General features: G+C 60.8%; 2 protein-coding genes across 7 annotated transcripts; both read left to right on the forward strand.

Moving 5' to 3' along the window:
* Positions 1-1,982: 1,982 nt before the first annotated feature.
* On the forward strand, positions 1,983-11,527 carry TMEM150A (transmembrane protein 150A). Of its 3 annotated transcripts, XM_082054317.1 has the most exons (8): positions 1,983-2,251; positions 4,361-4,408; positions 6,401-6,472; positions 6,625-6,692; positions 6,827-6,954; positions 7,676-7,797; positions 7,913-8,090; positions 9,825-11,527. In XM_082054317.1, exons 1-8 carry the CDS (start codon positions 2,172-2,174, stop codon positions 9,972-9,974), a joined length of 846 nt encoding a protein of 281 aa, XP_081910443.1. In that variant the 5' UTR covers positions 1,983-2,171; the 3' UTR covers positions 9,975-11,527. The 3 variants fall into 3 exon arrangements, with proteins under 3 accessions (XP_081910443.1, XP_081910445.1, XP_081910444.1); XM_082054319.1 differs by lacking the exon at positions 7,676-7,797 and having other exon boundaries at positions 7,991-8,090; XM_082054318.1 differs by lacking the exon at positions 7,676-7,797 and having other exon boundaries at positions 9,825-11,526.
* Positions 11,528-11,746: 219 nt separating this feature from the next.
* Positions 11,747-23,105, forward strand: NFKB2 (nuclear factor kappa B subunit 2). Of its 4 annotated transcripts, XM_082054315.1 has the most exons (24): positions 11,748-11,802; positions 14,857-15,045; positions 16,102-16,146; positions 16,608-16,686; positions 17,164-17,204; positions 17,307-17,405; positions 17,641-17,792; positions 18,557-18,663; positions 18,818-18,976; positions 19,083-19,187; positions 19,332-19,417; positions 19,541-19,679; positions 19,758-19,877; positions 19,982-20,164; positions 20,327-20,468; positions 20,615-20,729; positions 20,926-21,133; positions 21,224-21,393; positions 21,542-21,644; positions 21,779-22,008; positions 22,190-22,259; positions 22,359-22,531; positions 22,609-22,720; positions 22,806-23,105. In XM_082054315.1, exons 2-24 carry the CDS (start codon positions 15,001-15,003, stop codon positions 22,925-22,927), a joined length of 2,805 nt encoding a protein of 934 aa, XP_081910441.1. In that variant the 5' UTR covers positions 11,748-11,802; positions 14,857-15,000; the 3' UTR covers positions 22,928-23,105. The 4 variants fall into 4 exon arrangements, with proteins under 4 accessions (XP_081910439.1, XP_081910441.1, XP_081910442.1 ...); XM_082054313.1 differs by having other exon boundaries at positions 11,747-11,802; positions 22,190-22,531; XM_082054316.1 differs by lacking the exon at positions 16,102-16,146.
* The last annotated feature ends 218 nt before the right edge of the window (positions 23,106-23,323 follow it).

Raw genomic sequence — 23,323 nt, forward strand, 5'->3', positions numbered from 1 at the left:
TGAAACAGAACAGAAGTAAGTATTGGGATTTAGTGTGTATCAGTAGGAGGGGTTACTGTGGAGTTGGTGTTTTCCTCCTAGGTGTGAAGCTTCCTAGAGGGAGAAAGCCCTAGTGAAAGATAAACCCTGACTGAAAAATATAAATTTGGCACTGAAACTTGCGAAACTGAAGCAATGCTGCTTTAAGATTCAATTTTTAAATGCTCAGATTCAGATTTTAAATTGAATCGAGCATACTCAGAAGACCTGGTCTGTAGGAAAGATCTCCATTAAGTATTTTCCAACAGTAAGCTGGCTTTTTTAGGAGTTACCCTCACTCCTAGAAGTGCCAGCTGTTTGAACTCCTGGAAAAAACTGCTCCTGTTATGGAGCCTGTGCCCCGCTCCGCCCCACGGTGTGGCAGGCAGCCCGGGGGTTGTACCGTGCACCCCATGGCCTGGGAGCAATCTGAGCCCCGCCAATGCTGCTGGGGGTGGCAGCAGCTGTGCTGCTGGCCTGGCGCCCATCGCCCTGGCCAGCATTGTTCCCACCGCCTCTGTCCCCGCGGCCGTGGGGGCTGCCGGGACAGGGAGGGCCTGGCCCCCTGTCTGCCGGCAGACAGACATGCAGGGGCAGCTTTGGGAGCATGACCGGCTTGGGAGCAAAGCTCTGCAGTGCAGTTCCTGCAGTGGAAGGTCAGGGAACTGACATGCTGAACAGCAAGGATAGACCCTTGAGCCTGCAAGGAGGCTGCCCGGAGTGCGAGTCACAGTGTAGAAAGAGGGGGTCCCCTGGACTACAAGTTCCAGTGTGCAACATGACTCCTCCAGTTGCATAACCTGCACGCTGGCTCTGGTGAGGTGGGGGGTGGCTGGAGCTGTTTGCCCCCAGGCCAGAGCAAGGGCTGTTCCCCAGCCGCTGATCTCTGCAGAAGGGAAGCTGCGGGCTCCATGGGCACCAGCCACTCTGGGGTCAAGGGGTGCGTGCACCTTTTGGCTACACCAAATATTTTGGGGCTTGTAAACACATGCCCATAAGCAGCGGCAGAGTGGGGTAGTGGGTTATTGCTGAGTTACTGATAGGGAAATGGGGCTGCCATAGTCTTCCCGTAGCCTGGCAGCTCTGCCAGACAAAGTTGTGCTTCCTCTTCTCAAGTTTCCCACTGAAGAAAAACGTAGATTTCTCATGCCAGCAGGGTTGGTGGGTGGCTGCTAAACTTAATCCCTAGTTGAGCCATTTATAGAAAGTGTCTGCAAAAGCCGAGGTCACACTAACCAGGTCAGGATGATACATGTGGTGGGTTGCAGTGTGTGTGGGTCAGCCAAGGTGTCACTAGCCCTTTGGTGAGAGTGCAAGATCAGGCCTAAACCTTGTCCTCAGAAGGAAAGGCTGAGCCTATGTTAACCTTCTTCCCCTGAGGAAGAAAAGAGGACTGAGCATGGTCTTCTTCTCCTGGCCATTACCCAGCACTGTAGCTAAGGTGGTGCCCTTTGGGCTATGCTTGCTGGAGGAGCCCACAGCCCCGTGGACATGGGCACAGGGACAATGTTAGGCACAGAGAGCACATCACTGGGGAGGGGGCAAGTCCTCAGCGCCCTGCTGCCAGCAGCTGCAGTAGCCTTGGCAAAGGCCACTGCAGGCTGCAGCGCCAGGGAGGGCTGTTTGCTGCGGGGCGCTGCCCCAGCGTCCCCTCTGCGCGGTTGTTGCCGAGCAGGAGCCTGTCCCTCCACCCCGGCTGTGCCCTGCGCAGGACAAGGCTCAGCCCCGTGCTCGCGGAGCTGCTCCGGCCGCAGGCTGCCTGCCCGGCGGGCCGAGCGCTGGCGGCTCCGTGCAGTTGTCGCTCCCCGGCCGCCGGCTGCCGTCCCCAGCGCTGCCCGGCCGGGCTTGCCGGCGCAACCCCCCGGGCCGGCGGCGCGGCCGCCACGTGGCGCTCGGGGCCGCGCCGGGACGTCCCCGCTCGGCGCCGGACGGGGCGGGCCCTGCCCCCCGAGCGGGACCCGCGCTGCCCGCGGGGCGGGGCCGGGCTGGGCTGTCCCGGCTCGGCTCGGCTCGGCTCTGCGCGGCCGGACTCGCTCTGCCCGCCCGGCCCGGCCCCGGCCGCCCATGGGGAGCGCGGCCCGGCGGCGGCCCGGCAGCAGGAGGCAGCGGGGAGGCTCCGCCGGCGGCCCCGCTCGCCCGTAGCCCGGCGGGGCATGCCCGGCCCCAGGATGCCGGCCTGGGGGATCCTGCCCGTCACGCTGCCCGCCTTCACTATCACCGGCATGTGGATCGTGTGAGTGCCGCGGGACGGCCCGGAGCCGCCGCCAGACCCCCACCCCACTGGCGGCGGAGCCGGGGCTGCCGGGACGGGGTCACCCCGGTTGCGGGGCGGGATGCTGCGGGGCAGGGGGCTGGAGGATGCTGTGGGGCAGGGTGTTGCGGGGCACTGCCGGGCTCACATCGTGTTGGGGTGTTTCTGCATGCTCAGTCGCGTCCACACCTCCCTGTCCACCCCAGCCACCCTGCGTGGTCGCTGCGTCCTCCGCAGCAGTGCTGGCATGTGCCTTCCTGGCCTTGCGCCTCTGACACCCCCTGGGATCATGTATCCCTGTCCAGGCATGAATGCAACTGAAGCTTAGGGGGCACAGGAATGGTCCTGGGAGCGATGCCGCCAGCCCAGGTCCTGCCATGCCAGGGCTGTAACCAGTACATGAGCACTCATCACATGCTGGCCCCAGATAGGATGGGTGGGAGGGCTAAAGCGTACTTGTGCTCTGTGCTGGAGGCGGAGGATGTATCACCTGGTGAGCAGCACTAACCCACCTTGCTGGTCACTTCTACAGGCCTTGTTCCTGGGTTCTCAGCTGATCACATAGGGCTGTCCTGCCCTGGTACATCAGCCCCGCTGTGCCACTACTGCAGGGTGGCAGGTGCTGGATGAGGGACTTTTCCCAAAGGCACAGGGAGCCCCAGCACAGATGATGGGACTTCATGGGCTGTGGGATGGATGAGGCAAGCGTACACCATACCACACAGGTCCCTCCAAGAGCTTCCCACCCTGTGATATCCTCCATCTTCCTTCACGACAAAGCCAAATGCTGACCCTGGTGCAGGAAACTCGTGCTCCTAAGTTTTTCTCCTGGATGTCCCATGAAGCCCTGGCCACCTCCTGTGGGTGACCCTCGGGGGCAGATGCCCCTCCAGCCCAGAGCAGCATGGGTGGGAGGTGCTGCTCGTGGTCCTCACAGACAAAGCTGCCCCAGGAGAGGGGATCTTGGGCCCTTTTCTTGTTGTGTCCCTCATCAGCACACTGGCAGGGTGAGGCCAGGCAGTTGCATCTGCCCCACCAGCCATGCCTGGGATGCAGAGCCATGAGGGCGGACCACATGAGTGGGGACACATCCCGCTGGAGGAGGGCAGTGCTATTTGTGCCTCTCTTGGCTTGTTGCCCCCTCCCAGGAAGGCACAGAGGGCTGGGCAGGGACTGGGTGTTTGCGGGAGACCTGTGCTGGGAAGTGGCTGGATAAGAGGTCTGCGGGGGGCAATGTTCTTGGCGGGCAGCCCTTGGGATGGGCAGCGCTGCCCCTTGATTCCCCCAGCTATCCCACTCTTTGCCCGCACGTCCCTCTGCTGGGATCATCCTTTTCACAACCTGGCTGTTACATGGCCAGCTCAGGCAGGAGAGGGGTTTTCTTACTGGTCTAGGGGCCTATTTTTAACCTGAGTTGTTTACGACTGCTGGCGGCGGCGATTTGAACAGTGCGGGGCCACCCGCTGCTGTGGCTGCCAGGCAGGAGGGCTCCTCACTGGCTGGGGGGGCCACAAGGACGAGAGCCCCTGCAGCTGAGCAGGATGCGTGTCATGAACTCCTTGTTACAGTGACCTAAATGCAGGGGTGTCTCCACAGTGAAAGGCTCCACAGAGCCTGTCTGCCCAGAATACGCTTGCCAAGATACTTTTCCAGACTTTTAGCTCCAGGCACTGGCCAGGCATGGGCCAGGGGAAGCCCAGCAGAGCCTAGTAGTCACCAGGTGACACGCTGCGTGGCTGTGAGCTGGTGGAGACACCTGATGCATCCCCAGAGAGCTCAGAGGGCACGGAAGCACAATGGGAGGAGTCCCCACAGGAGCAGCTACATCCACATTGAACCAGAGCAGGAGGCAGCTCCCGGTGGGGTCAGGAGTATTGGGCAGGCAGACCTGGTTCTGGCAGTGAGAGGGCCTTGGAGCGTGGGCTGGGCTCATGCACTTGCTTTGGTTTTTCCTGCTCTGTAAAGCCGGGAGGTGCCCCAGGGTGAGCGCTTGTACCCCCTGCTCCTGCAGCTGGCTGTGGCTGCCAACAGGGAGTGGGGGTGCAGGCAGGCAGGTGGCTGCGGTAACCCCTGTTGTTGTGTCTCCCCCAGGTACGCCATGGCACTCTCTAACAACCACATCTGCCCCGTCCACAACTGGTAAGGCCTGGGGGATCGGCAGGGGTCCTTTGCCACAGAGCAGCTCAGTTAAAGGCCCTGGTAATGCCAGGTCTCTCTCCAGACCTGTCCTGCTCAGACCATGCCGTGCTGTGCTGGGCCACTGGGTAGCCGAGGCCCCCCTGCACTGTCACTGTGCTGGAAGGAGTCAGGGGTCAGGCTGGCCCTGGGAGGGGGCTGGGGATGACAGGAGAGGTGGGAGCATGAAAGGGGGCACAGAGCTGCCGTCTCCCCCAGCAGACACAGTGGTGGCAGTGCAGTCAGCCCAGGGTGACGCCTCAAGTGGCTTTTGGGAGCAGAGCTGCTGGCAGGGTTGGGCCCTGCATTTGCAAAGCAGCTTGGGTGCCAGGGCCGAGCGGGGCTATCAAAAGCCACCCTCCCTCCCTGTCCCGGGCTCACCTGCGGTTACAGCTGCTCTGGTGAACAGCCCGGCCCCGCTGCAAACCAAGCAGGGAGAATGGGGCCATTGAAAAAACACAGCATGAAGAAAATACGAAAATAAGTAGTCAGGGAATTACAGAGGGCCAAGTGTCTCTATGGAAAGGTTGAAGCTTGCTTGCTTGAGGCTAAATCTGGCAGTGCCAGGAGGACGGGAGGGCCCTGCAGCATCCAGCCACCCCACAGGCAGAGCTGCCTGCAGCACCCCGGGATGGGCCATGGGGCACGGGCTGGGAAAAGAAAACCTGTTTTCTCTCTTGGCAACTTCTGCAGGGTTTTCGGCTTGTTATGTCTCCTTAAAAATCTGCCCAGAAAAATCCATGTTAGTTTAATTCTTGCTAGAGTGTTTGAAGGAGAAGGAGAAAAAAAAACCCGCTGCCATTTCCTGCCTGATGGCTGATTCTGCCTTGGGAAGAATGTGTGTATTGGGCTGTCTCTGCCGCACAGCCAGCCTTTAATGATGAATAATGCTTCCCAGCCTCGGGCTACTCATTTTAAACAAAATAATAATAAAAAAACCCTCCCAAACCAAACACGGCCCCAAGAGCAAGCCCTTCAGGAGGCCGTGGAGCTCCACGCCTCGCCAGGGTTCCGTGGTCAGAAAACAAAGCCACCAGTAAATGAGGAGACTGAAAAAACACCAGAGCCCAGCCCGGCCCTTTCCAAAAAGGCCTTTTTAACTGTGCTCTTGCTGAGCGGCTGGAGACAGCTGATGGTCAGTCTGGGCCAGGGGCAGGGCCGTGCAGCCCCCATCCCCACCGTGGGGCTGGAGGTGTCTGAGGGGCTGTTTGGGGCACAGCGCTTTGGGCTCCCTGCCTGTGGGGTGGGGAGGGGGCTGTGCCCAGCCATGCCAGGCAGAGGTGCTGGGTGTCTGGGTGATGCTGCAGCAAAGGGGTGCCTGAAAACCCACTGCAAGTGTGTGCCAACTTCTGAGAGAGCCAGGAGGGTGAGGGGGGCACATACCCCCACAGGAGGGAATTCGGTTATGGTTGCAGATGGCAGCTGTGGTACAGAAAGGTGTCTCAGACTGATAAGAACTCTGGGTCCCTGTTTTTGCAGAGTCTGTGGCCATAGGAGGCATTTCCAGGGCTCTGCAGTGGTTGTGGGCAGCAGAGCTGGCCCCAGCCCGCTGGCACTGGGAGCTGGTGACAGACCCCGGGGATGCCCTGCCCATGTGCCAGGCAGCCTAGGGTAGCCTGGGGGCTTGCTCCTGTCGTGTCCCCCCTCAGGCAGCTCCCCCCAGGTATTGGGCAGGTCCTCCATTCCTCCCCAGTGGGGTGGTACTGCACCGGTGTGCTTGTGCCCATGGGGGCCATTTCCCGCTCAGCTTGGTGTTCCCACCCATCCCGGGCAAGCCCAGAGCTGTCGGTGGCTGCACGCCCGGCTCCGCCCGTGCTCCCTCCCCAGGGCCGTGTGTGCTGGGGCTGGTACACCCCAGGGCTGGGCTGTGTTCACTGGGGAGCAGCTGTGGGCAGGAGGCAGGAGGGTGCCGGGCAGCCATGCGGCTCTCCCAGCCTGTCCCTTTGCTCCTTGCAGGAATTACAACCAGTCGTGTGGCGAGGACAGCCCTGGCTCCTGCTGCACGCTGGACCACATCCCTCTTGTCAGGTGAGCAGCCGTGGGATGGGTCACAGCCACTCCGAGAGCTCCCTGGGGCAAACCAGGAGCGTGTCCTGGGGAGGGGGCAAGTAAGGGGCAAGTATTGCACCCCACTCCCCGCCCCGGCTGAGGGCTCCTTGGGCCTTGCCTTGTCCCTGCAGTAAGTGTGGCACCCTGCCTCCTGAGAGCTGCTTCTTCAGCCTCATCTGCAGCCTGGGCTCCTTCATGGGTAAGTGCCTTGCTGCGGGGGGAGCGGGACCGGGAGCGGGGTGCCCTGTGATGCTCACCCCCAGCCGGGGTGCGGGGTGGGTTTGGGGGGCTGCAGGTGGTGATGTGCAATGGGGCTGTGTCTCCCTCCCACAGTCATCCTGGTGGGGCTGCTGCGCTATGCCCACCTCCTGGAGCGCCTCGGGCCGTCCCTGCTCAACACCCTGGGGCTGGCCACCGGCTGGATCTGCGCCGCTGGCCTCACCATGGTCGGCAACTTCCAGGTAAGGCATCTCCTCGGGGAGTTCCTGGGGGAAGAGGGTCTTGGCTGGAGTGGAGAGATAACACTGCTCAACAGTGTAGGATGTGGGGTGATTGTTTTGTTCCAGCACCCTCATCCATGCACACTTTCACCTTTGACAAGCACTGCTCTTCCCTGCGTGCTGGGAGTCCTCTTTGCTTGTGCATAATTTCAGGTCCAGATTAAGATGCTGGGTTTGGTTTAACCTTTATCTGAGGCCCTCTGTGCGGTCTGCCCCCTCCATGTGCCAACGACCCTCTGCAGGCAGAAATGTGCCATCCTGACAGAGGAGACCTGGCCAAGCTGCCGATGCTCCTGCTGCCCGGCTATCCCACTAGGGATGTTTGCTGCTCGGGGGGTGATGCCAGGAAACATGTCTGGGCACAGCCTGTGCTCTCAGGGTCCAGAGCAGTCCAGGGCTTGGCAGCCAGCAGCGCTCACCCCCACGCCTGTGCTGCCAGGCACGGGCTCCCGGCAGCTCTCTGCCCTCTGCCTGCGGCAGCCGCTCGCTTCCGCTTGTCAGGAGGCTGCTGTCAGTGCCCCCCCGGGAAAAGTTTTGCTGGCCCTGATCCTGCTTGTGTCTCAGCCACGGCTCAGCAGCTCTGCCGAAGGCAGGGCTGTGACCCTCACGAAGGGGGGCGGGTAGCCCCAGTGATGCTCAGGAGCAGAGGGCAACCCCTGTCCCTTGCCTTTGGACACGACAGGGCTGTTGGCTCAAGGGGCTCTGGAGCTACAGCCCCATGGATGGAGGAAACAGAACCACTTTGAGATACCAGCAGCAGGTGGTGGTTCCAAATCTGCTCTTCAGCCAGGAGTTGGGCACGGGGTGAGCTGCCTGGCACTGTCTGCACTCCTGCCTGGGCACGAGCACCCCCGCTGGAGCAGAGCCATGCTGGGGGAGCATCCTGGGGTGCCTGTACTAATGGTCTTCTCCCTCACAGGTGGATCATGCCAAGGTGCTACACTACATTGGGGCAGGGGTGGCCTTTCCCACCAGCATGCTGTTCCTGTTCCTGCAGTCTATCCTCACCTACCGCATGGCCAAAACCCGCGGGCAGTACTGGACCGGCCACTTACGTAGCATCCTCACTGCTGTGGCCTTCATCACTCTTGTCTTCAGTATCCTTCTGAAGGGTGTGGGGAGGAGATCCAGGATAGGCTGGTAAAAGGTGGTCCTCATGTTGGCTCCATGCCCCAGGTCCTCACTCCTTTGGTCTGGCAGTGCAGCTTGGTGCCAGGAGAAGGGCTGGGCAGGGGTGGAGGGTAGGCAGCTCACTGCAGGGGTGGGCTGGAGGAGCAGCAGCATTAGGGCTGTGTGGGGGCTGATGTGCTGGTGAGCATCTCCTGGGGAGCTGGGGTACCCCAAACCAGCCCTGCCCTGGTTGCTGCAGCCCAGCCACCGCTGCAGGCTCCAGCCCCACACCTTGCAGAGTGGAAAGGCAGGTTAATGGTTTTTTAAATGAGACAGAGGTATGTTGAGCCCTCGGCAATGCAAAGTCCATCTGTGTTACCTGTATACAGAAGCTGAGTACAAAAGTACTTTGTTCAGGTGCCAGGTGGGCACGTGGCAGCACCTCTGCCAGCGTGGTTCACCAGCACCCGCTGACCAACCTGCCCATGGGACGAGGGAGGCTCGGTGAGCAGGCAGAGCAGGGCTGGAAGAATGGTCCTGAGTGTGTGGTTGGGGAGCCATGGGCTTATTTGAGACTGAGGTTAGGGATAAATTGGGAAACAAGGTGATGGTTATTGGGCAGGAAGGGGAAAAAGTATGTGGTGTCCGTGGGTCCCAAAGAGGCTGACTGGGGTCTGGCTGGGGTTAGCAGCACGGGTGGAGCCTGGGGAGTGCTGTCAGGCATAGGACGTGCCAGAGGGTCCCGTTCTGTCACCACAGCAGGCAGGAGGGACGGGAAGCAGGCAAGGAGTTGGGAAAGGCAGGAGTGCCATGGGGCTGTGCCAGCTGGGAGGGACAGGCAGGGCATGTAAGGACAAGAGAGACAGGACTAGTGTCTCTGTTGTGGCCGTGCTGCTCTGTAAGCACCAGGGACTGGGAGTGGGAAAGCAAGGAGATGTGGTGGGGACGGTGTGGGGAAAAGGCTGGGACCACTCCTGGAGGGATGGGGGGAGTGAGCAGAGGGTCCCTGCCTCTCCGGCTCTCCCAGATCTTGATCCCACTGGCAGAAGGCAGGGTGCTGATGGAGGCTTCATCTGGAAGGCTGGGGGATGCACCTGCTTGCCCACCTCACCCATGGTGGCTCTGGGAGCAGGTTTCTATAGACATCCTCAGTGGGGATGAGAGAAGGATACAGAGGCTCTGGCAGCGGTAGGACCTGGAGGAGAGAGAGCAGGGCCTTTCTTTTGGGTCGAGCCAGCCAGCAGTGCAGAGGGACAGGGGTGCTGCGGGGCTGGGTTGCAGCAGCCCAAACCCCTGTACCAAGGGGATGGAGGACTGATGAGTTTTATGGACTTTGCATCCTGCAGGAGGATGTGGAGGGTCAGCCTGGTTTGAGGAAGAGGTGAGGGGTGTGGGGAGGGTGAGGCAGCCAGGCACCCAGCTTGCCCTGAGGGCTGCAGCCCAAGTTTCCCCTGCCCTGGCCTCTTCAGAAAATCCCCACTTGGTATCAGTACCAGGATTTACTGAGGCTGGTTTGGGCACGTGTGCCACCACCTCACCCATGTTGGGGCCCTCCCAGTCCTGGCAGAAGCACCTGGGGTTTCTTGATTTTAGGGATGATGGTGTCTTTCCTGCAGAGAAGGGCTGCTCGTAGCCGTGCCAGCATGCAGTGGCAGTGGGACATGGTCCTCCACGGGGTGGTTGGGGTTCAGCTGTGCTTTCCTTGACTGGGGTGCCCTCAGGTGGTGTCTTCTTCATCCAGGAGAGCTTTGTTCTGCAGCATGTGGCCGCCTTGTGCGAGTGGATGTTCATCATCGATGTCCTGGTCTTCTACGGCACCTTCACCTTTGAGTTCGGGGCCATCTCCACGGACACCTTCCTGGTCCTGCTGAAAGCCAGCCGGGCCCCCAAAAGTTACAAAGGCGAGAGCGGTGTGTCCAGCATGGCCCACATTCACAGCCATGGGGAGGGGCTGGCCATGGCCTGAACACCACAGGAGTGGCCACAAGGCTCATGATGGGGACCCCCAAATTGGGCTCTGCTGGGACTCCCCTGTCCCGAATGTCTCAGAGATCCCAGCTGCCTCTGGGTGTGTGTGCATGTGTGCACGCATGGGTGTGTGGTGCCCTCCCCTCCTGGTGTGAGCTGTGGCCGGGGCTCCTCCAGCAGCTGGTGTCCCCTGCCCACCAGGTTTGGGGTCACTGCTGGGGTACCAACCTGGTTCAGCTATTGGGACATCTGGTAGCTGCCCCTGAGCCTCTGGGGTTGCCCCTACTGAGTCAGGGGCTGTTGGAGGCAATCGTGCAGATGCCCCCTTCTGTCAGGGACACGAGGGAGCAGGGCATTCACCCCTCTTCACCACACAAGCCTGGTGTGCTGTGGATGGGGGATCATCATTCCTCCCTCCTCCATGGCCACGGGGACAGGGTTAGGCCCTCCAGCCTTGTAGCCAGCTGCTGTGACTGTGTCAGAGGAGCCAAAACCACAGAGTGTCTTTTCCCTTCCTTGGGAGGCGATGGCAGCAGCAGTCTCTCTGCACCCTCAATGAGGATGGCAGCGGGGGGTCTCTCCCAGACCGCCCGGGTCAGGGTGGTGCCTTGTGCTGCTGCAGGATGGCACCAGCAGCCCCAGTGGGACTGTGCTGGCCCTCCCAGCCAGGGCTCTTGCTGCTCAGGGCCTTCCATGCCTCCAGCTGATGACTTTCCCAGATTTTTTCAGCTTGGGGTAGAATTGCTGAGGCAGGTTTCCCCTCCTGGGCCACAGCATCCTCTTGCTCCTTGGAGGTCACCTGGGTTAGGAAATAGGTCTCTGCATTTTCCGTCACACCAGGGATGTCCTGCCAGCGCAGTGCCTGCAGAGCAGCAGATTTCCCCTCCATAGTGCTGCCGCCCTAGGCTGTCCTGCTGGAGAGCCTGTGTGCCCCAGCTCTGGTCTCCCACCCTGGGAGCACAGGCACAGAGAGGGAGAGCAGTTCTATAGGAGCAGAGGAAGCCCACGGTCCATGCTGCTGGGACTCCTGAATCCGTCCGGTGCCTTCCTCAGCGCTCAGCCCGGCCAGCACCCGCATGGTGAGAGCCCGTCCTGCTCAGCCCCAGCCTCCACTGGGGCAGGAGGCTGGGGTGGAGGGGAGGGGTGTAGAGGAAGATGAATGTGTGTGTGTTTGTAAATAGATCTACATATATATATATATATATACATATATATATATAAATTTTCCCTTGTCCCTGGAGAGGGGCATTTGCTGCTGCTGTATTCACTGATCAGGTTGGGCTTCCTGATGTGCCCACCTTTTCAAAATTTGCCTATAAATCCACCAGTATATGTAGTTCAAAGAGGAGCATTTCTGACTTTTATATCTAATATATGTTTAAAATATATATATATAAAGAGAGAACAGTGAATTTACAATAATAAAATGAAAATCAGCCAAGGGCGAGGCAGACTGTCCTTCCCGCTGTACAGGACTGGGGTAATGAGCAGTTTTGGGGCCAGGGTCCTGCGGGTCTCAGGGAAGAGCCGGGGCCTCGGTTCCCGGCCCCTCGTGTCAGGCTGGTGAAGACGAGCGGGAGAGGCACGTCCCGACCCGTCGGGGGTCCCCCGAACCCCCTGCCGCTGTCCCCGCCGGGGCGGAGCCGGGCCCGGGAAGCCCCGGGAGGCGGAGCCGGGCTGGGACTTTCCCGGGGCCGCGGCCGGGGCGAGGCGGCCGCGTTGGGGCTGAAGGTAAGAGGGGCGTGGGGGCCGGGCCGGGAGCTGCGGGGCCGGGGCGTCCCGGGACAGGCGGCGGGGATGGGCCGGGATGTGGCTGCTGTCCGGGATGCCGGTCCCCCGGGGGCCGGGGTGAGCGCGGCTGAGCCGTTTGCCTCTGCCGGGCAAAGGACAGGGCTGTTTGCTTCAGCGAGGAGAGCGTCTCAGCCGAAAGCACCCCTGTTCCTCCTGCCCAGCTCCGGCTCCGGGGGTGTACCCGTGGGGATGCTGAGCCGGGCTGTCGATCGTGTACAGCAGCCTCCCCTGCTCTGCCGGAGCTGGGCTGAGCCCTGTCCGTGCTGGGGTGGCGGGCACAGGTGTATCCTAAATCTCAGTAGAAAGGGAGCTAAACTGGTCGAGAAGTTTGAAGTTTCAGTGCCAAGCCAGCCCGTCTCTGCTGAGGGGTCTGCAGCAGCCAGCCCTGGGCAGCTCCTGGCCTCCCACTCGCCGTGGCAACCACACGGGTCCCTGGCTGCCTCTCGGCTGGCTCTGCGGCTGGGAGAGGGGATGTTGGGAAGATACAGGCTGGAGAGAGATCTGGTGTCTTAGCATGGGGAGGAGAAAACAAGTCCCAATGCTGGTGTTGACACCCATTTCCTTGCCAGTGGGGAAGTTACTTATTTTCCTGTTTCCATGTTGCCAGTGAATGCTGCCCCATCCTGCGGCTCTCCCTCCATATAGTGGGCACGGCTGGCTTGCTGCTTGGCCTGAGGGGAAGAGATCCGCACCCACATGCTCAGCTCTACCCCAAAAAAGAGCCACAAACACCAACATGGTAGTGATACCGTAGCCATATTGGAAGCCGGGGAGAGTGAGAGACAGCAAACACCAGGCTGGAGCTGAGAGGGGTTTTCTGAGGGCACACATACAACTGGAGCTGATGGTTCATAACACAACAGCAAAGCAACTGATTTACAGGCCCTAGAGGAGAAAAACAGAAGATCAGTGGGTGGCTGGGGTTTGCCAAAACCGACTTGGTAACCACGATGGGAGTGAAGGCATTTACAGAGAGATACAAATGGCTTCAGTGCTCAAGAGCAGGCTGCCACGGAGGGGAAACCTTTGACAGTGATCAGGGAGAGGGGATTTCTCTCTGCTGCACTTGCAGGTCAAGGACTCAGTTTCCAGGAAGAGTCTCAGAACAAAGGCCCTGTGAATGCTGTGCAAGATGGACTCAGCAGCCTCTTGCCAGACCCTTGCCAGTAGCTGGGACTCCTGGGACGGAGCAGAGCATAGGATTTGTGCAGAAAGCAAAGTCTGGTATTCAGGGTTATAATTTGCAGGCGTTAGCAGGCCCTGGGGGAAACAAAATGTGCAGGGAATAGTATGTTAGAGGAGCAGCCAGCTGGGAGGCTGGAACATGTCAGCTGTACACCAGGGCAGTTCAGAGCAGAGCCACACTCGTGCTGCCTCCCATGTATCCGGAAAGCCGTTTCCCATGGCTGCTGAACACTCCTGACACAGACAGACGTTTCCCTCCTGCCCGCAGGGCATTGGCTCTGCAAGTCAGCCAGCTGTCACGGGAGGAAAGAAAATAGCACCTGCATTACTAGGTCACGTTCAAGGAGCTGCAGGCATGGAAAAATGGCTTTAGCTTGCAACGCTTGCCGGCGGCTGGCCCTTAATTGAAGCAGTTTGGCTGGCACGGGGAGGCTGTGCCATTCAGCAAGGGTGCCCAGGTAGTGCTGGGCACTGAGGCAGGGAGCTGGTGCTGCTCTGGGCAGTGTGTCACAGTTGGGTTGCTGCTCTTTCCCCCTGTGCCCAGCAAGGCCTGGAGAATCCTTCCTGAGCCCTAGGAAGGTCTGAAGATAGGAAGGATTTAGCCCAGCAAAGGGAGGCTGCTGTGTGTGTGCAGGCCCAGGGTCCAGGGCAGACACACTGGGTACCACAGAGCAGGAAATGATACCGAAGGCAGGATGGGGAGATGGGTTTTTCTCTGGGATGTGTGGGGGATAAAAGCCTGAAGGACATAGCTGCTCAGCACAGGAGGCAGGACTTACCTCGCAAGCAGGTCTGAGGTTGCTTTTTCAGGAACAAGGAAAGGGGGACGACGCTCCAGCCCTGCTTGACAAGCAAGGTGGGCTTCCTCTCACACACGCTGTGCAAGTGTGCAGGCGTATGGCCAGCAACTCCTGAGTGACCCAGAGCTGCGCAGGCTGGGGAGAGGGCAGACACGACCCCATGACATACCTTAGTCATGCTGTTTGCTGCAACAAGTGGAAGTGTCCAGGGCAGCGATGAGTGAGCTGTGAAAACCCCTCTAGAGGGGTAGGGGCTGATGGCACTGGAGAAGGGGAGCTGTTCTGTTTGAAGAGTCACAGTCTGGTCTTCTCCAGCATCTTCAGGCCTGGGCGCCCCCAGCAAGGCTCAGTAGGTAGGGTTCAAGTTGGCTGTTCCCAGCACACTGAGGAAGGATGTTTGTCCCCTCCACCTCTCTGGGAAATCCATGCCAGCAGAGGAGGTGGCTGGCTGGTGGTGACAGGCTGAGGCTGCCCCAGGGGGAATCCGGACAGCAGGTGGTGCGTGCTGCTTCACACAGGCCAGTGGGGGCTTCTTTCTGTCCATGCTCCCAGGCTTTTGGAAGTCCCTGCAGAATGGCAGGAGCGAGGTCCCACCTCCTTTTGCAGTGCTGGATCTCCATCGTCAGCCAGCTTGCAGCCCTTGCTGCACCTGCAGGTCCCCTGGACCCTATGTCCTGGGCTGCAATGCTGTCTGGGCTGCATCCTGCGGGCAGGCTGGGCAGGGGCTGCCAGAGCTCTGCTGGGCTCCCACAGCAGACCAGCCAGGAAAAACTTGGGGCCACAGGGCAGCCCCTTTGGAGGACTTGAGTGTCTGGAAAATCTCCTTGAAAAGGCTCTTTTCAACTTCTGAAGAATATGAGTCACGTACGGGTTGAACAATCCCCTTCCTTCCCCTCTTCTCCTACACACCCAAAATCCCCTGAGCGCAATGTGCAGCAACCACTGATTCAGAAAGTCATGGTATGAGGGCACCCTGGACTCAGATACTTTTTTTCTTTCCACTGCTTAGAGAGAAGAGATGTGGAGCAAGAGAGCATGCCTGGAGGCTCTGTTCTGATCCTGCCCTTTTGCTAAAAATCTCCAGTGGTTTTCCGTGGCCAGGCAGACCTTGACCCCAGTGGGACTCCCATCTGCATCAGTCCCGGCGGTCAGAATGCTGGGGCTGGACAGGTTGCTGAGACCAGCCTCTTCCTCACCGGTGAGTAGGAGAGAACAAGCACTGTGGGTGGCAGAGAAGGGGCCTGGCTGCTGGTGGTGCCTTGCCGGGGTCGGTGCCTTTGCTGGGGTCGGCGGGGAGCAGGCAGCGTCGAGAGATGCTGCCACGGGGGGCTCTGGGGCTGCTGCTGACACTTTGAAACCAGATACTTCCTAGTGGGAAAGAGGGAATGGGAACACGGATGGGAAACGCCTCCCTCAGGCCACCTCTGCAGGAAGGATGCAGGGGCTGTGGTCTAAGTGGAAACTGTGGCAGCCGTGGAGTAGGAAAGCACTCCTTTGGATGCTGGCAAGTGGTTGCCATGTGCCTGCTTCGGTCTGTAGAGTCCGGGACAGCTTCCCTCAGACAGGGGGGAGACACTGGGCTTTGGGGCAGAGCTTTGGGTCCAGGGGCACTTGGAGAAGACATCCGTGTGCGGGAGGTGCATCATCAAGGTGAGATGATGCAGGATAGGGACCTGGGAGGGAGGGGGCATGGAACTGCCACTAGGCTTTATGGCACGGTCTGGGTGGTTTCAGATGTACTGCGCTACAGGTCTTGTCGGGAAAGGGTGTGATGACTGGTCAACGGGGACGCGGGACGGCGGCTGGGGACGGCGCGGGACAAGTCCCTCCGTGCTCCCGGGGGAAAACTCGGGAACTTCAGGCGCTCCCGGCGTGCCAGGCAGCGCCCCAGCGAGAGCGGCCGGGGGGGGCGGGCGGGCGGCCGCCGGGATTTCCAGCCCGCCCGGAGCCCAAAGCCCAAAACTCCCGGGCGGCGGGGAGGCGGCGCGTCCCACCGCCCCCGGGCCGGGCCGGGGGAGCCACCAACGGGCGCAAGGGCAGCCATGCCCCGGGCCGTGCCGAGCCCAGCCCCGCTCCGGGCCGTGCCGGGCCCCGGGCCGTGCCGAGACGAGCCCCGGGACGCGGCCGTGCGGGGCGGGGCGGTGACGCGCGGTCCCGTCATTTCCCGGCTCGGCGGGGTTTCTAGGGACTTTCCGGAGCGGCGGTACCTTCCTGCCGCCGCCGGTCCCCGCTCACCCCCGCGCTCTCCCCGCAGGCCGGCGGCCGGCCCCGCGCAGACATGGACGAGCAGTTCCAGCCCGTGAGTGCGGCACCGACCGGCTCGGCCCCGGGGAGGGGGGAGTCTCTGCCTGGCCCCGGAGCTGGGCTGGGGGCAGTGCATGGGGTGGAAGATGGGGGTCTGTGGGTGCCTCCGGGGTGGGAGATGGAGGTCTGTGTCTACCCTCAGAGTGGGCAGTGGGGGGTATGCAGGTGGCACTGGGGTGGGAGATTGAGGATCTGTGTCTGCCCGCAGGGTGGGAGATGGGAATCTGTGCCTGCCTCTGGGGTGGGTAAATGGGTTCTGCCCGTCTGCACCTGCCCACCCCTCTTCCCCAGGAGGGGAATCTGCGCCTGCCTCCCCCCACAACATGGGCAATGCGGATCTGTGCAAAACTACCCCCCACCCCAGGGTCTGGAGTTGGGGGTCCGTGTCTGCCTCCCAGGGCAGCTGGATGTTCCAGCCCCACACTCATCACACTCATCTTCCCTACCACCTCACAGTGCCTGGATGGGATTGACTACGGTGACTTTGATTTCACCTCCCACATGATGGAGCAGAAGGAGCCTCTGATGGAGACAGGTAAGGGCCCCTCTGGATGTGCCCTCCTGCAGTGGGGTTTCCCACAGGCTGAGTCATGTCTTGTAGTTCCCAGCAGCACCATGGCCTGTGTCCCTGCTGGCCCCACTGTGGGCTGTATGGGAATCCCTGCCCCATGCCACCAAGACGGGGACTGTTCAGTCTGGCCCCACTGCTCAGTCTACCGGGGACCTGAGGTTGGGCTGTGATGGGTTCCCATGGGCTCCCCACTCCCCATGTGCCAGAGCATCCTTTGACCCTTCCCTCCTCTCCCTCTTCTCTGACCGCTGCTCCCAACTGGGCTATGACAGCACAGGGGCCAGGAGCCCTAAGCACCCCTATGGGGCAGGCAGGAGTCACCTCACCTTCAGCACTGTACCCTTACCTCCAGCATCCTTCCTGGCACCATGCACTTTGGTTATCCTGTGTTTCTCGCTGGTGCTTTGGTAATCCTGTGTTTCTCCCTTCTCTGTCCTCCAGTGGAAGGTCCCTATCTTGTCATCATTGAGCAGCCAAAGCAGGTAAGGATGTCACCCAGGTAAGGGTAGGCATAGTTGTCATCCCCTGCTCTTATGGCATCAGGTGTGGGCCACCCTTGGCTGATCCCCTCTTTTCCTCCACAGCGGGGGTTCCGGTTTCGGTACGGCTGTGAGGGCCCTTCACATGGGGGGCTGCCAGGAGCATCCAGCGAGAAGGGGCGCAAGACCTATCCCACTGTCAAGGTGAGCGCTGTCCTGAGGAGGGGAGTGTCTTTGGCTGGTGTGTGCGAGCACCAGGAGGGTGCCTTGAAGGAAGGACATGACCTGTGTATTGAGCTCTGCATGTCTGCTGGTGCTGGAGGGGTGCGACAGCTGCAGCAGGACGAGTGGTGGCTGTGGAGAGGGACAGCAGGGATTTGCAGAGTCCTGCAGGCTCTGGGGATATTGCATCTGACTGTCATCTCCTTTCTCCCTGCAGATCTGCAACTACACTGGGATGGCCCGGATCGAGGTGGACCTGGTGACGCACAGTGACCCTCCCCGTGTGCATGCCCACAGCCTGGTGGGCAAGCAGTGCAATGAGGCTGGCAACTGTGTCGCGATCGTGGGACCCAAAGACATGACAGCTCAGTATGTGTGGAGGGAGACAGGGGATGGCCTTTTGCATCCAGGAGCTGGGTTTGCTGAATGGGGCCAGGAGTGGGTTTAGACAAGGTCATCACTACAGCTCTGTTCCCTCAGCATTTTGCCCAGCTCTGAGTCCAGCACGTGCAGGTTGTTTTGGGTTTCTATCCTCGGGGTTGCAGCTCCTCAGCTTTGCAGATTACTTCTGTAGCCAGCCTGAGTCCCTGAGTTATTCTGTAAGTGCTGGTGGGTGGCTCCTTGCCCAGGCAGCTGCTGAGGCAAGAGCAGGCAAGCTCCTGGCTGCTCGGGTGGCCGTGTGCCCTGACACTGCTGCCCCGGCAGCCTGATTTGGAGAGGAAGGTGTTTCCCCTGGGTCTTCTGCTGGAGCAGGACAGGAGGAGCCAGAGCTGCATGCACTTTACGTTGCCTATGAAGTTTCTTACAGCTCTTGTAAATCTAGCCCTGGTTGCTGGCTCAGCCTGGTCCCACCTGCATCCCTCTGGCCTCCAGCCATCCTTGTCCTCCCTTTTGGGCTTGTCACCTGTGGGAGCCTGGAGTTTCCTAGCCGCCTCTTTTCTAGGCTCCTTCCCTCCCCTCTGCAGTTGCTCCTCTTCGCCCTGCACACGTTGAGCCCTTGCTGCCCCCAGCAGCCCCACTTTATGCTTTGCTCAGCTCCTTCCCTTCAGCACGCAGGGGCCTGTGTGCCCTTCAGGCAAGTGGCTCCAGGCCAGGGGCTCTCAAGATCCCAGCGGAATCACTTTCTCCTCCAGGTTCAGCAACCTGGGTGTGCTCCATGTCACCAAGAAGAACATGATGGAGATAATGAAGGAAAAGCTGAAACAGCAAAAGATGCGTAACAGGAGCCATCAGCTGACAGGTGAGGGCAGCCTGGGGGCTCGGTGTGACCCAGTGCCCCAGGGGGAGTGGGGACCTGCTGTGGGTAACGGCTGAGGTGCTGGTGGGGACAGGCAGGGGAACCTGGAGCTCCATTCCCTTGCTTAGCTTAATGGCATCTCCCCCTGCCCTGGCAGAAGCGGAGCTGCGTGAAATCGAGCTGGAGGCGAAGGAGCTGAAGAAGGTGATGGACCTGAGCATCGTGCGATTGCGCTTCACTGCCTATCTCCGCGACAGCAGCGGGAACTTCAGTCTGGCTCTCCAGCCTGTCATCTCTGACCCCATCCATGACAGCAGTGAGCATGGGGCTGGCCTGGGGAGGGGACAGGGCAGGATGGGGCAAGAAGGTGAGGAATGCTCTGTCTGCCATGGCAGCTCCCAGCACCTCCTCTTGCTCTGCAGAGTCCCCAGGAGCTTCCAACCTGAAAATCTCACGGATGGATAAGACGGCAGGCTCAGTGCGGGGAGGAGATGAGGTCTACTTGCTGTGTGATAAAGTTCAGAAAGGTAAAAGCCATTCCCTCCAGCTGAAACCTTCCAGAGAGGCTGTGGCAGGAGAGACAGGGGGCCCCGGAGTGGCCAGGGTTCCTTGTCCCCGCAGCCCGGCTGGGGCAGGGCAACAGGCATTGCCAGCTCTGCTTCTTTCCCCAGATGACATCGAGGTGCGTTTCTATGAGGATGACGAGAATGGCTGGCAGGCCTTCGGGGACTTCTCCCCCACTGACGTGCACAAGCAGGTACAGGCGAGGTGGGGGCATCCTGCCATGCCCTGAGCCAGCTGGTTGCCCTGCAGGGTGTGGAAGCCCCGTCCCTGGCTCTAGTGATGAGCAGGACCCCGTGTCCATTTTTCCTGCCCACAGTACGCCATCGTCTTCCGCACGCCCCCCTACCACAAGCCCAAGATCGACCGTCCTGTCACCGTCTTCCTGCAGCTGAAGCGGAAGCGGGGGGGTGACGTGAGCGACTCCAAGCAGTTCACCTACTACCCCGTGGTGGAAGGTGAGCACCCCCCGGGCAGCCCGGCGTGACCCCCGCTGCCGGGGCGCCCCTCACCCCACTGCCCTTTTCTCCCCACAGATAAGGAAGAAGTGGAGAGGAAGCGCAAGAAAGTCCTGCCTCAGTTTCCCCAGCACTTTGGCGGGGGCTCGCACATGGGGGGTGCTGGTGGGGGTGCCGGGGGCTTTGGCTCTGGAGGAGGTGAGTGGGGACCTCTCTTCCCCCTCCCCATTTGGGTAGCCATGGCCTGGCCCTGGGGGCTCCCTGCTCACCTCCAGTCTCACCCTTCCTCCCTTGCTACACAGGTGGGAACCTCAGCTTCCCATACGCCCCTGGGCTGGCCTACAACAGTATCTACTCGCCTGGCCCCCACCCTGTTGGGGGCTACCAGGGGGGCGTACAGATGAAGGGCCCCGAGGTGGAGGGGCCTGGGAGTGACAGGCAGGTGCCTACGGAGAGCACATACTGCAGGGAGCTGCAGCAGCATGGTAGGCTGGGCTGGAGGGAGAGCTGGGGGACATCGTTTGGGAGAGGGGACAAGGATTGGGGACCTTTTGGGGCTGGGTGCCTCTCTCCTCTGCACCCAGGGGAATGCAGCAGGGTGGATGTAGCTGCCACTCCCAGGGGTGATGTCCTGCTTTGCCCCCCAGCCCAGCTGTGCCAGCTGTGGATGCTGGCGCTGGCCCGTCGCAATGCCCATGCCCTGCTTGACTACTCGGTCACGGCTGACCCCCGCATGCTGCTGGCGGTCCAGAGGCACCTGGCTGCATCGCAGGATGAGAACGGAGACACGTGAGTGCACAAAGGTTTCAGGGGGAGAGTGATGAAGCCTTGTTAGTCATCAGAGCTGTTTTGGGGACGCTAGGGGCTGGGAGGTGACAGGGAAGACCTAGAGAGGCATGGAGCTGAGTCAGGGGCCACCCCCACTCTCCCTGCAGGCCCTTGCACCTCGCCATTATCCATGAGCAGACGGCTGTAATCACGCAGCTGATTGAGGTCATCGTTGGCATCCCCACCCAGCAGATCATCAACATCTCCAACAACCTGCAGCAGGTACAAGTTTCTCAGGACAGCTGCTTGCTCTCTACCTGGGGCTCCCTCTCATTTCCTGATCCCAGGGGTTCCTGTTGCTGCTCCTGCTGGGGAGAAGCTGCAGGGCTGAGCATGGTGCAGTCATGCTGGTAAGTATGGTGGTGCAGGACTCAGCTCCTCTTGTGAGCGCTGCTGAGAGGGTGCTGCTGTCCCACAGACGCCGTTGCATCTGGCAGTCATCACCAAGCAGCCTCAAGTGGTCCAGCTCCTGCTGCAAGCCCGCGCTGACCCCACCTTGCTGGACCGCTACGGCAATTCCCTGTTGCACCTGGCACTCCAGGCTGGCGATGAAGAGATGCTGAGGACGCTGCTGTCACACCTGGGCTCAGCTGCCCCTTACCTGCTCTGCTTGCCCAATTTCCATGGTGAGTGGAGCTGGGAGATGATGGGCAAGTACCTGATGGTGTTATTGGGGGGCTCAGCTGGAGGGCTGCTGAGCCTCTCCGCTATTGCAGGCCTCCTGCCTGTGCACTTGGCCGTGAAGGCAAAGAGTTTGGCCTGCCTGGACCTGCTGGTCAAGAAGGGAGCGGATGTGAATGCAGTGGAGAGGCAGGGTGGGAGGACGCCCCTGCACCTGGCTGTGGAGATGGAGAACCTGAACATGGCCACTCACCTGGTGAAGAAGGTATGGAGAGCTGATGGCTGTGGGATGGGGCACAGCCTCTCACAGGACCCTGGCAGAAGTAGGGTGTCCCCTGTGATATTAGGGTGACGGCGTGGGAGGGGCAGTGCCCAGAAAGCCCATCCTCATGGCCTTGCACCTTTCTCCATAGCTGGGAGCAGATGTCACCAGCCGGACCTTTGCTGGGAATACCCCCTTGCACCTTGCTGCCGGCCTGGGCTCCCCTACCCTCACCAAGCTGCTCCTCAAGGCTGGTAAGGTGCTGCCTTCCCTCTTCTCCTTTTGCTTCCCCACAGCCCCAGCTGCCTGTGCTGGGAGGTGGCTGGGCACAGGGCAGGCCCCTGGGCCGACCTTCACTTTTAGGGGCTCTGTCCACCTTTCCTGACAGGAGCAGATGTGCTGTGTGAGAATGACGAGCCTGTGAGTCCATCCTCATCAGAGGCCAGCAGTGACACAGACGCTGACACTGAGGAGCAAGAGATGGCCATGGACCTGGGGGAGCCATCCCCAGCTGTGGAGCGTGGCACCAACCCCGAGCCCCCCACACAGGGGCACAGGCAGGCAGGGCACAGGCAGCGCCGCTGCCACATGCCCCTGGACCTGACTCGAAGCCAGAAGGTGTGTGGTGCGGTGGAACAAATTCCCTGGGATCATTTCCCTTAGGGCCACAGCAGGGAAGGAGCAGAGCTCCAGGAGATGCTCCTGCGGGGATGCCGATGTCCCTCTGTGTCCTGTGGGGAGGTGGGGGAGCATTGGCTGGTGCTTTAGGGGATGCTGACATCCATGCACCTGTCTGCAGGTGCGGGAGATCCTGCTGCAGGCCTCCAAGCAGGGCCCTGAGGCAGAACTGCCCGCTGCCCCCCGGCCAGGTGAGCAACCCCTCTCTACCCTGACAGTGCTGCGCCTGGGCAGCAGAGCACCCTGCTGGCAAGGATGGGCAGTGTGTGATGGAGGCATCTCCTGTGCAGGGAAGGTCCTGTCGCTGGACAGTGAGGTGCTGCAGGGGCTGGAGCAGCTGCTGAACCAGGACTGCAGCGGGTCGGACTGGATTGAGCTGGCCAAACGCTTGGGGCTCTGCAGCCTGGTGGAGACCTACAAGGACACCCCCTCACCCAGTATCAGCCTACTGCGCAGTTACGAGGTCAGTGCCTGGCTGGGGTGCCCCTGTCACCCATGTCTGTCCTGCCACCAGCCCTACTCAGTGCCCTGTCTCTGCAGCTGGCAGGGGGCAGCCTGGGGGGACTGCTGGAGGCGCTGGACTCCATGGGGCTCCGCAAGGCTGTGAAGATGCTCCACAAAACCGAGGCAATGGAAAAGCTGCAGAGCACAGGTATGGAGAGTGTGGAGCTGGTGGGGGTGTTACTCCTGCTCCCCTGACCCCATGTCGCTGACAGCACCCGGGGCTTGCTTTGCAGAGCTGAAGGAAGACAGCGCCTATGGCAGTGAGTCGGTGGAGGAGGAGCAGGCGCCCGTGCTGGCCCTGAAGCCAGGGCCAGGGAGTGAGCTGCCTCACAGCCAGCAGCCGCAGGTGCACTGAGGGGCCGGCAGCCCCCACACCCACCAGGGAGGGGCTGCATGCCCCCTCACTCTGCCCATGCAAGTGCCTTCTGGACCTGTGGCCCAGCTGTCTGGACTTGGGGGGACAGGACACAGCTGGCTCCCACCACTCTGCTCTTATTTAATGGTCCCTCTTCTGAATAAAGGGACACAGTTTCCATTGGCCTTTGCCCTCCCTCTCTCCAGCCCCACCCTGAGCAGGCAGGGTGCTGACACCTCTGAGCCCTGCCTGGGAATTCGGCAGCAAGGAGGTAGCTGCCACCCCCTCCTCAGCATCCTGGGGCTGTCTCCAAGCAGGGGAGAAACCACAGCACACGCAAGAAGTGAAGAGCAAGTTTTACTTCAGTACTGAGAGAAGAAGCTGTACAAAGGTTTT

This window comes from Streptopelia decaocto, assembly GCF_964273445.1.
Source record: "Streptopelia decaocto genome assembly, chromosome: 5".
Classification (NCBI taxonomy): Eukaryota; Metazoa; Chordata; class Aves; order Columbiformes; family Columbidae; genus Streptopelia; species Streptopelia decaocto.

Bases quoted from the DNA above. Each gene is read 5' to 3' on its own strand.
- TMEM150A (XM_082054317.1), top strand. From the start codon at position 2,172: ATGCCCGGCCCCAGGATGCCGGCCTGGGGGATCCTGCCCGTCACGCTG. The intron at 6,473-6,624 runs GTGAGCAGCCGT...TTGTCCCTGCAG, and splicing joins GACCACATCCCTCTTGTCAG to TAAGTGTGGCACCCTGCCTC. The intron at 6,693-6,826 runs GTAAGTGCCTTG...TCCCTCCCACAG, and splicing joins CAGCCTGGGCTCCTTCATGG to TCATCCTGGTGGGGCTGCTG.
- NFKB2 (XM_082054313.1), top strand. From the start codon at position 15,001: ATGCTGGGGCTGGACAGGTTGCTGAGACCAGCCTCTTCCTCACCG. The intron at 17,205-17,306 runs GTAAGGATGTCA...TTTCCTCCACAG, and splicing joins TCATTGAGCAGCCAAAGCAG to CGGGGGTTCCGGTTTCGGTA. The intron at 19,418-19,540 runs GTACAGGCGAGG...TCCTGCCCACAG, and splicing joins CCACTGACGTGCACAAGCAG to TACGCCATCGTCTTCCGCAC.